Genomic DNA, 14,549 nt, shown 5'->3' on the forward strand with positions numbered 1-14,549 from the left:
TGGGACACTTGGAAAGATTCCCCAACTCTTAGATAATTCTTCAGAGATACTAAGATCATCTCAAAGCGCCTTGAGTCGCTCTCATAGACTGTTAGCTCTGCAGATTTCTCCCAACAGAAAATGCAGTAACTAATACATGTCACACTTTCAGAGCGGTTTCTAGCTGAGGTGCACATCAGGCTTTTACCTTCCCAGAAACTTCTAGATCTCCTGCAGTGCAGCCAGATATCCTTACCAGAATCTTATCCCATGAAGGCTGACCTCAACCGTAAGGCTTTCTTTGACCATAACCCAACTTTAGAACTTCAAGTTAGTTTATTCATCTCGTTATCCACAAAACCACCCTAAGTAGCAAACTTTTCATTATGACGTACCTAGCTAAGAGAATAATGCCATGGGAGAAGAACGGTGACCATTGATGCTGGTGGTTATAAGGGAGATGGTGCCAGAAAGAATACAGAAATACTTCCGATAAGGACAAAGCAATGTGAGGGCTTGCTGGAAGCTGCAGAGGAGCTGGACTTTACCCTTGGCAAATGGCAGAGCCCAGGGGAAAGGAAGCAAGTACCACCAGTTAGAGACCCCGCCACCTGCAAAGTCCTCGGGATCATGCTGGAGGCCCCCTGGCCTTTCCTTTCTCCCCCTGATTAAGCAGCACTTCTCCCTCCTTCATCAGTATCCAACCGGAGTCCAGGGCTTAAAATACTTAGGAGTTAAAGGCTACAGGAGCCAGCAATCTCGCACATCTTGAAAGACACTGAATGTGCTTCTCCTCATTCCAGACGTCCTTAATGGAAGGGGCCTCCTCTCTAACAGTCTGCGGTCCAGAGATGGAAGAGGATCCACTTGAAAGGCAGTATGTTCCCACTAGTGACACACTAGTGATGTCCAAGCAAAAACTATGGGAGGTTCCAGTAGAAAGAACAGGGTAGGGGGCATTCACATCTTTTCAGGTCCTGACTCTCTATAGAGACCTTGTCACTTCCTCAAAACACAGACATAAGTGCTGAGCACCAATTCGTGCAACAAACTGCCCGAGGAGCTATGTGGGATGCGGCATAAAAGGCATACTTCTGACCTCTGAAGGAGTCATTTCTCCAAGCTTCTGAGTTGTTCAAAGCTCAGCTGGCTTTCCTAGTAAAATCTTGAGACCTCCCTGACACAGGAATAAGGATCAAGCACACTCCTAAGATCAAGCACACTCCTAAGATCCCTGGAAACACAGGTAGGACAGTTTGCCTCCATCCACAGAAAGGGTCCCCACGAGTCAACCTGTCCAGCATGGAGCTGAAGAGAAGAGTGGCCTACACCACAGTTGAGTGATCAAAGCTTAAAGTAAGCTCCACTCACAACACAATTCCTAATTCTTAGAAAATACTACATTCCTACAGAAAGGATCTAAGTTAACCCGTAAATGCTCCTTGGATATTTCTCAGATACACTCGTCACTTGTCTCCAAGGTTAGGCAGCACCGGTGCTAACAACTCACTCGAACAATGAACTATTTTATCAGCAGATTCTCAATCAAAGCCTAAGCTCTCAACATCCATCTTCCTTTCCCTATGTTTTTTCTTCATTCATCACTACTAGAACTTTCACTCCTAGAAGAAAGTCAATAATAAAGCTAAATGAGAAACAAACAAACAAACAAACAAAAAGGGTTTCCTACAGAGGCCAAGATCTGGATAGAGCATAGGGTGACTAAGGCTTCTCTTCCTATTTGAACAGCTAGCCTAATGAGAATGCTACTCCAGAAGACTCTAGAGTGTGGCCATTCAATGATGCCCTTGAGAGAGAAGTTCTTCCCACCACTCTTGGAAATGACCCCCTGGGATAGAATGATACTGTTTACTTCCAAAAATCGGTGGCCATTCACAAACAGAGTGGTGTGAGAGACTGACCAGACCTCCTACTGTCTTCTCCTCCCCACTCAGCCAAAAAAGAGAGAGTCTCTAGGAATCTGTGCATGATGCCTTCCAGCACCGAGCCCACCCATGGCGACAAGCCCACAGAGGCTGCTGAGGTAGGGGCAGGACGCCTACCTGTGTAGCCAGCCAGGGCAGCAGCAGGAATGACAGGCTTGTCCTTGTTGAGGTCAGCACGGTCACGCACATAGTCCTTGAAGGTGCCCTTGGGCTTGTGGTTGGGTAGGGCGGCTGGATAGTCCTCTGAGTCGAAGCTGTCATAGGAGGGGACGCGCTGCAGGCTGTTGAAGGATGACTGGCTGCTCCAGGACTGGGTGAGGCGGTCACAGCTATCGTAGCTCTCCACGCTCTCAAAGGAGTCCTGGCCCCCGAGCTTACCTGGAGGTAAAGGAGGTGGGAAGAGGGCAGGGGAGGAGGAATTGGGAAGAGACAACTGTAAAAACCCTCTTCGTGAGGACGGGTTGCTAATCAGACCTGCAGAAGGGATGGAAGAAGGGAGAGGCCAGTGGAAACGGAAGCTCAGGGGCTTATGCTGGGGAAGGGCGCCCCACGGGGCCGAAATCACGCTGCTCCTGTCTGTCTGAGAGAGACGGCCGTCTGTGGGGCCTCGAGATTCCTGGGGCCGGAAATCCAAAAGTGGAGAATCACACTGGATCTTACGGAATTTCCGGCTGACGTATTCGATTCAACGAAGAGATGAAGAAATCGCAGCAGTCAGGCTCAACTCCCTATTCCCACTCAGGCCAATGAGCTGATTTCAAAAGGCCCAATTTGGCAAAATATTTTGGTCATAAGAAAAAATATTCCATTAGACTAAGAGTGGATTGACCTTCCCTGACCTTGGAACTTAAGTGTTATTTTTTAGCATTTTTTCCAAATACTATTTTAAAATGAAATCTACGCCCTGCCTCCATGCCATCTCACATAGAGAAAGAAGTTAGGAGATGCTTTTTCCAGGAGGTTAAAAAAAAGAACCACTATCGCTCTTCTAAACAGAAATCCATGGTCTTCATCTTCTCCAAGTACAATTTTGTGTTTGAAATTTATACTTCAGTGGGGGAGTGGGGGCAATAAAACATAAAGGAGTTGATTAAAGAGTTAAGGTCCATAGCTATGTCAGAAATCCTTTACTCCATAAGTTGCCTAAGGCATTCTTAACTGACCACAAGATCATGCAAGTTCATTAATTTCCCAAACCAGGTTATAAACAGCTGCTATGATTGCATAATAGCTCTAGAGAAATTTCCATTGGCAAAAATGCCATGAAAAGGGAGACAAACCGAAAAAAATAAATAATTTGGAGGAAAATAAATGTATCTAAAAGCTGAAAAGCTCACAGGAATATTTTCTGTGTTCCCCTTTCAGAGACTTTTCAGGTAACCTAAATTAAATCACGGGAGACTCCATGACCGTCTCAGGTCAGCACAAGCCAAGAGGCAAACAGACGTGACAGACGTGTGTGTAGAAATAACAGGTCAACTCTCCACTGTTTAGGGGCAGCAGGTCTGCTATAAAGTTCAAATCCCAGAATACGGCCTGCCAATACAACCTAATACTGGTGGGTTTCTGGCATATTCTCCCCTTCATAATAGTGAGGATTGGTTAAAAGAATGGAATTCAAATACTTAATTATGGTGTCCAATCCAAAATTAGATGTATAGTAATTAGGAGGGAAGATATGTTGCTCATAAAATTTAAACACGCAACCAAAAAAATCCACAATAAAAGGTATTCAGTTAAATATATACTTTTTGCAAAGCTACTGTTGTAAGAAGATTTCCCAAACCTCTTATCCCCTCCAGTGCTGCTGCAAACAGAAAGGTAGGTATATCCACTTAATCTCATTCCTTCCTCGAGTCATCCAAAGAAGAGTAATCTCCAGAAGGCAAACCAGGAGCTCTCCATGAGTTCCTGGCACTGCCTACCCCACCCACTGGCATATCTGTAAGTTTTTTATTATCCTAACAAATGAAAGAATCGTCTCTTCCAGAAATTCACAGGAAAAGACTCAAGAAAACAGCCTACAACCGGAATGCAATAGCCTCTTTTTAACAGAACACGGAAAATTGGCGGCACCTCTTCAAGAGGTGTTTGCTGAGACCAGATACCCATCTTAATGGTCATTCAGGTTCTCCACAAGGCAAACACACCAACAGCTAAGGAAAGACAACTCATCTCTTCATGGAGAACACCCAGCAAGTGACTGATACTTAGGCAGCATTTCTACCTCAATCTCTCTGAAATGATTCTCTATCAGTCACTTTTCCATTTGGAGGGCACACAGACTGAACTTTCCAAAGCAGGCGAGCTGAGTTTCCAAGGAGCCCCGAGAAGCAAGGGCACGAAACTAGGCCATAACCACCCTCTGGCAGCTTCTCAAACATGAGCCAAATGTAACTCTGTTGAGAGTTGTGGTTTAGAGCAGTAGGCTGCTTTCATTTTAGCTCTATTTCACAATCCTGGAGCTGGGAACCTTCGTTTACGGGTATTTTCTCCAAAAATGGGTTGGCTCCAACTGGATGAGGCACTCAGTTATGCTACTGTGCTCAGGCAGGGAAGCCTGTGTCCTCAAAGACGCCCACTGGCCAGCTTCTCTGTGAACTGTCTCAGAGCAAGGCCTTCCAAAGCCATCTGACTCCACCAGACAGACCTCAGAGCACGCTACGCAGCAGACGGGGGACCCTCCCCAGCAACGCTCTGGACAGACTGACACAAAGACGGTACTTAGAGTCCGAAGAAGAGGGACACAGAAGCGCTTTGTATCCTATAATGCGGTCCACAGATACTGTGATCATTACTACTAATCACCAGCCAACAGTCATGCTTTCTGTCTAACCAATCACCGCCCATCCGAGGGCGGGTCTGCAGGACCTCTAACATGCAAACAGCAGCCGTGAACAACAAGGGCTTCCTCTCGGGGGCCAATGCCATGGTCGGTTTGCTGTGAGGGAGGGGGAACAGGGTCAGAGAGAAACAACTCCTGCCTCTTTGTACGGGCCGCTATCTGCTCCCCAGAAACTGACATGGGGTTGGAAGGATGATGGAGCCCCAAACCCAGAACCGAGAGAAGGAGAGACAGAAGGGATGATCATAGGAAAGTAAAGCCAGGCACAATTTAGAAACAAGGTGACGGCAGAGCTCCCCGAGTGACACCATGGCTAGGTCCAACCCTCAGCCCTGGCCTCATCACATACATGCACAGACAGCCCCAGGAGAAAGAAAGTAGTTTGGTTGCTTTGACCTGCCTGAAGGAAAAAAAAAAAAAAAGATACACACACATGTGTGTGTGTATTTAAATAGACATGCATCCAAAAATAAGAAAAAAGAGTCAGAAAGGGGAAGGCAAAACTGGTTCCACCCATCCCCTTCGGTCTGACACACAAACACCCTGGGGCCCTAAGAAGGAAGACTGCAGGTTCAGATTTTGCTAGGGACTTTCCCTCTGCAGGGCCTGCCACTCTTCCTAGGGCCTGCTGGGAGGAAGCATGAGACTGACGCTCGAAGAAGAAGAAGACGACGACGACATTTATGGCCCCTGGTGGCTGCTGGGTGATTCTTCAAAGTAAAGATGTCTTTGGGCTCCACTCTGAGAGACTCAGAGGAGAACAGCAGGGTCAGCCCTGAGCAGAAATCCCTATGAGGCCTGACTCCGTGACTAAAAGCCTCAGATCACCACTTGCATGAGCTCCTGTTATCTCCTGTCCATAGTGTTTTCCTCCTTTATCCACTGGAAAAGTCATTTTTTTTTTCAACTCTCTAGAAATTCGCTAGTTCTTCCTTGATGAACAAATCCCTCCTTACAGAGGACTGAACCTCCCTCAGACACAAAGATATCCAAGCACCTGAGGAGTCAGGCTGCGCCTCTGAGCATTCGTGTCCTGATCTTAAATTCAGGTGTACTTAACCTTTTTCTTTTCCTTTTTTTTTTTTTTTTTTTTTTACAAAGTCAGTCAGCTCTATTTTGAAACATTTACTTCACTGTCAGTGAAGATTTTATCATTATCATAATGGTCATGTCAACAAGAGTACCCTCTTTTGGAAGCCTCTGGCCACCTCTTTCCCTGGTCCTTTAGCTAAATACACACTTTCACCACAGTGCTGATGACTGGTTCCAAATAAACCGTTGGTTAACCATCTTGTATCTTCCCAAACCAGAGAAGTCACAGGAGGCTGGAGAGCCCAGGCTGAGATGCAGAGGTCATTCAGATAACATGCCCGGGTATGCAGTCTGACACAGGACGACTCTAAGAGGATCGCTAGGCTGCATGAGAAGCTAAGGGCTTTCCAGGAGGGTCACCTGAACCATTCTTATTGGATTATATCTTCCCCAAGCAAAATGCTCTCAAAGAAGATAAATCACACCTTAAAAAACAACCACTTTCCACTAGAGTTATCACTTAATGAAATATTTTACCCAAATGAGAAATGGGATTGGTCATCACGCCAATTCCACCATTGACACACGGTCTTTGTCATCATGGCGAACTGGGCCACACTTTCATGTTGGAAAGCTCTTAATATCTAGACATTCTAATGGAAAGGCTGAAATTCAGGAATGTACAGGGCCAATAGCAAAGAAAAAAATAACGGGACCTGAAAAACTCACAAAGTCAGTTACATCTTGAAAGCCCAAGGGCTTCTAGAGAAGAAATCTGACCTACCACGACTGGTCCTCCCCATGCACATGTTGTCCGGGGTTACGACTTCTTGCTTGATGGCAAAGTAGTCAGTCTGCAAGGTGTCTGTCTGCAGAGGGTCCCGGAGAATGACAGAGGGGTAGTCATTCTCATACTTGAGGGAGAGGAGCTCCTCCGAGCTGATGGGATGGAGTGTCTGGTAGGACTCTGTGATGAAGCTAGGCTCTGAGAACTCTGAGGGAGGAACGCACTGAGCATGCTCGATACCATAACCTGGAAACAGAGAACATGTGCCGTTGGATCGAGGGTCAATTCGGACCTACATCAGGCAGGTCTTCGCCATTCACAGCAGCCCCACAAGACAAAAACTAGCTAACTACCTCAGAGAAGGAAAGGAGCGTATTTTAGGTCAGAAGGGTCTGGGTGCTTCAGCTTGCTCAACTAGTTAACAAGAGACTTCCCTTTTCTGGCTTAATTTACACATCTCTAAAATAGGGATGATTGCAATCTCCCTTAGAGCGCTGTGAAGAAAAGCAAAGAGTACGTGTGTAAAACGCCGGCCAACCCTTCTTGCTCTCGCCATCTCAATACTTAATATCATTGCTGCTATTAGAATAAAAATCAAAATAAAATAAAAAGATAAAAGGAAAACAAACCCGTTCAAGACTCCCTTCAAAAGCAAGGCCAGCAGATAAGAACAGCCCTACCCTAATCTGCTTCTTCTGGCCCCCTCTCCCGTAAGGTTAGGTATTGTCTACTACAAGGGAGAAGGCTTTATCTTCTGTAACAGAATCTAAAGCCACAGGGCACACTCTTGAGGAAGGATTAGAGGAAATGCTGTCGTATCTACTAGTAAAAGGGGAAAGAACAAGGGCCACAACCAAATCCCTAATCCCAACCTCTGATGGCCACCATGGTACGCAGGATCAAGTAAGATCAAAGTTCATGGGCCAAGTTGCAGTCCTTCTACATGACTTTCATGCTGAAAGTATCAGGAGAGATCCTGGTGTGTAGAGGAGTTGGCAGGTTAATAAAAATAGCAACATGTAAAGAGTTTGAAGGCTCATGCCTCGGGGGGAACAGCAAAATAAATAACAGAGAGGCCACATTGAAGACAATGTTATTTTCCACAGAATTACCATGAAGGAGCCTGAGGTCACGTGGGACAGGAATCCTTTCCTAGGTTCCCACTACAGCAAGCAAAATGAGAGAAGAGCGGAAGACGAACTTACTAATGAAGTAATCCGAGGTATAGCGGGATTCTGGATAGGTAGGGTTGACTCCATTCACTTGATATGGTTTCACATCCTCTGTAACAGACAGGGCGGGGAACCAAACAGAGAGGTCAACAGACAAGTAACGTTTGGCCTAAAAGGACCTTGGACGAAAGGACTACAATGATCTCAGTCCCTCCCCCAAGAAATCGGCATGTTCATTAACTGAGCTGGTGTCTGAGTCTACCCTGACTGGGGCCTTGTCTAGAGATGAGATCACAAAAGTATGGCTAAGTCGATTATTTCAGTAGCTGCAAAATGGGGATTTAATATCTTGGAAGCAGCATCAGTGAGTAATCTCTAAGGCTTGGGAAGGCATCCCACCCTCATTCTGATGCATGCTTGCTCCACGTTACCATGAGAGGCTTCAAGATGTCTTGGGAATTTACCCGAATCTGTCCTGAATGCTCGAACCAATCGGTTCCAAAACTTTTTTTGGAAATATATTATCATCTTTAGGTGGTTATACTTCAGGGCCTCCACTTCTAACAGATGTCTGGTTTTTGTGTTTTATTGTTGGTTTTTTGTTTGTTTGTTTTTTCCCCATCACCCTGAGGCTCAGAGAAGAACAGGATACTGGTAAGGTGACCACTGGGTGGATGGATAAGGTGGGGCTCGTGAGAAGACAGAGAACTGTTATCACCAAGTGCTGTTGGCAACCAGGTGCCAGCTCCCCTTGGCATGAGAACGGAATGTAGGTGAGCTGAGGTGCTGGGGGATCCTCTCGTTACCCTGGAATCCAGTGGTGTGACCCCAAACATTGCATGGAATGCTCTGATTCTATTTCCCTGTCAGACTCAGGCACACAGAAGGAGTGTTGGCTTAGGTTTTTCCTCCGATATCTGATAGCTTGTTGGGAGCAGAGGCTGCTGGGAAAACAAGTTTATGCCTGTACAGGGAAAACAGTTCCCAGTGGAGATAAAACTATTAAAACTCTGCTTTAGCCCCTTATCAGATTGAAACATCCCTGTCCCTTTGGCCTTCCACCCCACCCCAAACAGCTATGTTCTGGGGCTGTGTTGTTCTGGTTTAATTACAGAACAAAAGCTATAGCCTACACACACACCTCGAGCTGGGCTCTTCAAGAGTCTAAGGAGAAATGGTTCTTACCACCTTTCCCAGTAGTAAATGGGTGGGATGATAGGACATTTTGTCCTCCAATATTTTCAATGACTTCCTGATGGGTCTACATTCTCTGAAGCTGGTCCTTCGCAGGAAGGTAGGTCACACCCATCTTGGTGGCCCAGACACTGCCCTGCGAGTCCATATTATTATACAAAGAATGCAGGGCAGGAAATTAAATCAAAAAGACCAAGTTTAAGGAAATGAGTGATCTTGAGGAAACCACCTAATCTGCCCTCATTTTACAGATGAGGACACCAAGAGCACACGGCCCTCTTATTTCACAGGGCTGTTTTGAGAATCCAGTGAGAAAATGGATCGGAAAGCACTTGGGAAACAGGAGCTGTTCTACAGTTATTAATCATAACTGTGATCACAGGTATTCTGGCACACCTGGTCGCTCCATGGAGACAAATACAGGGAAAATGCGTATTACTGGGATGTATTTGGGATACACGGCCTGGTAGAATCCACCGTTGTGTTTATACACCAACAGTTACATCAGATCTGTTAGGAGCCTGCCCTGTCTTTTCCCTCTATAAACAGGTCACTCGTGTCAACCCGTAGGAGTGGGTGTTGGAGCAGTTAACGTGGACACGGCCTCGGCCTTCGGGAAGCCTGGGACCCGCCGTCCCCAGTGGAGGCAGCCGCAGCAAGATTCACCTAGTTCTGGACTGTGTTTATTTATTTATTTTCCAGTGCAAACGCTGAAGAGAAGGAAGAAAGATAACACTTCTGGGCCCAGAGGAATCTAATTTGGGGCTCTCCTGAGCATTGAGGAGTGGAAAATATCCTTACACAAAGGAAGGTATTATATGGAAGAAAAGTGCTAATCCGGAGCTTTGCTCCCTGCCCCCCCACCCCCGCTGTGGCATCTGCGCCAAGGGTTGGAGCTGGTGACCACAGGGAAAGGGTGGGCCTGGGTCAGAGAGGGCAATGGGCTTCTAGGCTTACAGTCAGCTGGAGGGCACCGCTGACTGCTGGTAACTGCAATTTATTTTAAGAAGAAATTCAGAAAAATAAGTGCAAAAACACCCAAGTTTGCCGCCTGCCGCTGTTTCTATACTCAGCCAGGACTGTGGTACATGAGTCACTTGGTCCAAAAAGGTTGGAAGAGGCTGGTAGGGGAGGCCATGTCATTACAAGGTTGCAACACGGTGTCCCGACCTAACCCCCCATTTGTGCTCCTGATGAAAAAGGTAGCCCACAGCGCGCCAATCCCTTCCCACCCTCCCAGGCAGGGGGCCAAGAAGCCAGTCTTAGTAAGTAGCTATGAGAAGCGAAGCTCTCTAGTGGAAGTGGACAGGTATCACACTGCCATGGATCAAGGGACTTTGTATTAAGGGGCCAGGAAAAAAAATACAACCAACAATCTGTCTTGGGAGCTGGCTGCTGACCCTGCTCAAATAGCCCATGAGTCCAAGGTAAGGACTGGGATCAGAATTCTGGCTAGCGAAATGCCTTGGGAGTGCCATCTTGCAAAACATTAAAATCTGAACCTCCGATACATAAAAGAAAAAAACTGAATTTATTGAGCACCTGCTGCATGCCAGCCGGGCGTGTCTACAGAGACAGTATACGCCGCGATAGGATACCCACAGGTACTGGCATGGATGTCCCGCCCTCGGGTATCCTCCCCAACCCACCGCAGCAGCAACCCCACACAGCTTCCTCCTCACTCCCTCCCCACACCTTTACCTTTCTGCAGGATCTCGAGATGTTCCCACAAGATGTCCCCAACGAAGTCTGGGGCCAGCTCGAGAAAGCAGTCCTTCCCGAGTGCACAGAGAGCTGCTCCATTCATACAGAACTTCTGGAAGTCCACACCTTTCAGGCTGAACTCATTCACGGCCCACATCACCCAGTCCCGAACATGGGTTTCTGTCCACTGCCGGGGGTCTGAGGAAAGAGATCAAATGAAGACCCAGCAGGTCAGGCTTTCCCTCCTGCCCAGGCCTCAGGGAGGACACTGAAGGATCTGTTCTCTGATTCACAGGTTTAGGAAGCACCAGCCTATAAAGGCATGTCATGGGGCACTCTCCACAACCTTCCCCCTGCCCCACACTCAACATCCTTAGCCTACAAGCTTGGAGATCATGCCCATTAGCCAAAAAGTAAGACGGGGTAGACCCCCACACCTCTATTCAGAAAGAGACTGATGAACCTCCTCTCTCACAACCTTACTTTCATGAGGCTTTTTTTTTTTTTAAGCCCAGGACTGAGGAACAGAATGATGTCTTTCATAGCAATAAGAACAAAGTCAAGTACGTTCTGGAGACTGCTCCCTCCTATCTCTGCTCTTCACTGTCATGATTGACCTGAGATGTTAGAATTAATCATTTTTATCCTCGCTAACGATGGCTAGTCATAATCATAGCAACTAGTAATAGTAAGCCACTCAAATGGTCTAGGACTAAGGACCATTTGAGTGGCTTACTATCACTAGTTGCTATGATTATGACTAGCCATCGTTAGCCATTATCAGACACCTGATTTCATCATACCAGACACCCTGCAAGCATGGAGCAGCATCAAAGAACGGGCAAGACGTTGTGTGCTCTTCCCACGTGGCTGGGGTTGAGCACGATGGAACCAGCATGGCGCTCTCAGAGCTCCAAGGATGGCAGGAAGGCCAGCTGCGGGGCTCACAATGCACCTGCTGCCCAGCTCCATCCCACCCCCTTCAATCCAGCAGATGACTTTATGAGATGCTAGAAAACCCAAGGTCAGTATTCTGCTTTGTGATGCTAATAGGATGTTGGGCATTGCTGTCAGCCGAGGTTTGTGATGAAGCAGTATATACATGAGAAAAGGTTTGTGAGGTACATTCACAGACTCTGTCTAAGATGTGGGTGTGACTGGGCTGGAGGCAGCAGACGAGTCACTCTTACTCGAGAGAAAAGTGTTCTCTCTTGCTCTCAGTTGCTCAGGAAATGTTGCCTGCTGGAGGCTTAAGTTTCTCCAGTCATTTGTCCTTTCTGACAACTCCAGTCCCCTTACATCCCTGAATAAACCCTTTCAGAGGAGAAGACCCATGCATAAACACATTTCACCAAAGCACATGGAAAAGAGAAGAGCAATCAGTTAAATTCCAAGAAATGTAGCTCACTAAATTCATCCAATGATGGCCCAGAATGACTCTAAGACTGTTTTCCAAGCTCGACTGTGCTCTGGAATTACCAGGAATTTCAACTTCATGGGCCTGGGACATGGCCTGAGCTGTGGGATTTCTTGAAGTCCTGAATCTCGTGTGCAAACAACTTTGGGAACCACTGTCCAAGACCAAGATGGCAGTGTCAAAACCTGGGAGATGCGGAAGCACTGGCATGGGTCTACAATTGTTCTAGGAGAGGTCTGCCACCATCTCCAGGGGCTGACGGAAGTGGTTAGTCATAATGTCTGTCTCACACTACAGGTGAGATAACTAACCTCACCCAAAAGTCTGATCCCATCCCTCTCTTCTCCCAACAACAAAACACACCTTTGGGAATTCCCAGGCGTTGCTGTTCTTTAGAGAAACCACTGAAAGTAGCTTTCAATGCTTGAGACATCATTTCTTTGCTGCTTGGAGTCAAGAGTGGGACATCAGCACATTCCATATCTGTAAAGAAAAAAATAGATGAATAACAAAACAACACAGGTGATAAAGACTAGACACTGTAGTCATCATTAAGCAACAGATACAAATATCAAATCATTATGTCATATACCTCAAACTAATATAAGCTAATTGTACCTCAGTTTTAAAAAACTACTAGGTAATTAACCACCCATAAAAGATAACAAGGTTTGAATGGCTTGAAGAAGGCAATCTGAGAAATAACTGTACTGACGTCCTCACCAGGGCAGGTAAAATTTGGGGGGCTTTCCACAGTGTGCTAGGCCCCTAAAAAAAAAAACCAAAACTGACATTTGACTAGAATGTTCTACATCCTTGACCAAAAATTAAAAAAAAAATTAAAAATTAAAAAATGCTTACTCTTTCTGCAAAGCTTTACTAATTCAGTCATAGCCCCTGCTCAACCTTCACATTCACTGAGAGAATTAATGTGGCTACCTACTTCCATGAAAAGGAAATGACAACATTCATTCATTCAATGCATCATCACTGAGCACTCGCTCTGTGCAAGGAATTAGGGAAGCAAGCAGTGAGCAAGACAGAAATGATCTCTGCCCTCATGAAGCGGGATATCAGCCGCTGGCAGGGAAGTCAGGCATTATAAAACTAGTTAATACAATTAAACATTCAAACACATCAATACGGGTTTCATAGGAGATGCAGAAAATGAGAGGTTAACATAGAACAAGAATTCCCAGAAGTCTGGAGGACTTGGAAAAAGCCTCCCTTAGGAGAACAGAGATGCTTGACCTGAGATCTAAAACATGCATACTTGTTTAAAAAAGAAAAAATATTCTAGACCAGAATTCCCCAGGTGTGGTCCCCAGATCACCTGCACCATCATCATCATCACTGGGAAACAGTTAAAAATTCAAATTCTCAGCTCTACTCTGGACCTCCTGAATCAGAACTTCTGGGAGGGGGTAGGGGGAGCACAGAAATCTGTGCTTTTAACACACAATCCAGGGGCTCCTGATGACCACCCAATTAGAGAACCACAGTCCTAGACAACGGGAGGAGCACAAATGAACTTTAGGAAATGGGGGGAGGACGGGAAATCTGGCCCATTTTCGTATCAAAAAGATCAATGCAGTAGGAGCAGAGGAACCAGGAGGACAGTTGATTGAGAGGAGGTGGCAAGGTAAGCATGGGCTTTTTTAAGGCACCCTAATGGACATGAAGTGGTACCACACTATAGTTCTGATTTGAATTTCCCTAATGACTAATGAACATTAGCATCTTTCCATGTGCTTATTGGCCATTTTTGTATCTTCTCCGCAGAAATGTCTATTCAAGGGTTGTGCTCATTTTTAATAGAGTTGTTGGGTTTTTGTTGTTGAGTTTTAGGAACTCTCAATATACCTGAAAGAGCTGAAGCAGGGTCCTAAAGATAGATTTGTATACCTCTGTTCACAGCAGCACTGTTCACGATAGCTAAAACGTGGAGGCAGCCCAAGTGTCCATCAACATATAAATGGATAAGCAAAGTAGTATATACATACAAGGCGGTAGTATTCAGCCTTAAAGAAGGGCATTCTGACATGGACTATGACGTGGATGGACCTTCACATTATGCTAGATGAGACAAGCCAATCACCACAAGACAGATTGCACGAGGTCCTTCAAATAATCAAATTCATGGAGACAGAAAGGGGAATGGTAGCTGCCAGAGCCTGGAGGGAGAAGGGGAACGGGGAGTTGTTATTTAATGGCAACAAAGTTTCAGTTTTACAAGATGGAAAAAGTTCTGGAGATGGATGGTGTTGAAGGTTGTACACACTATGAATGTACATAACACCACTGACCTGCACACTTAAAAAGGGTTCAGGTGCTGAATTTTATGGGAGGTATATTTTATCACAATATAAAAATGGAAAAAGAGAGAGAGAGAAGATCACCTTAGCTACTTGGTAAAGAAGGGTTGAGCAGATAACTAGGAATAGTGGGAACACTTGATAAAACGTTCTTACAG

The 14,549-nt window shown here is 45.9% G+C and overlaps 1 protein-coding gene across 3 annotated transcripts in view; it reads right to left on the reverse strand.

Annotated features, from left to right (window-relative positions):
- ETS1 (ETS proto-oncogene 1, transcription factor) overlaps positions 1-14,549 on the reverse strand; it is a 129,891-nt gene that overhangs the window by 21,143 nt on the left and 94,199 nt on the right. For all 3 annotated transcript variants that reach the window (XM_044258188.1, XM_044258189.1, XM_044258190.1), the window contains 5 exons: positions 12,440-12,559; positions 10,657-10,857; positions 7,795-7,872; positions 6,587-6,835; positions 2,043-2,303 (listed from right to left, as the gene is read on the reverse strand). In XM_044258188.1, the coding sequence (XP_044114123.1) occupies positions 2,043-2,303; positions 6,587-6,835; positions 7,795-7,872; positions 10,657-10,857; positions 12,440-12,559 (909 nt within the window). The remainder of the gene's footprint in view (positions 1-2,042; positions 2,304-6,586; positions 6,836-7,794; positions 7,873-10,656; positions 10,858-12,439; positions 12,560-14,549) is intronic.

Source organism: Neovison vison, chromosome 7, assembly GCF_020171115.1.
Source record: "Neovison vison isolate M4711 chromosome 7, ASM_NN_V1, whole genome shotgun sequence".
Classification (NCBI taxonomy): domain Eukaryota; kingdom Metazoa; phylum Chordata; class Mammalia; order Carnivora; family Mustelidae; genus Neogale; species Neogale vison.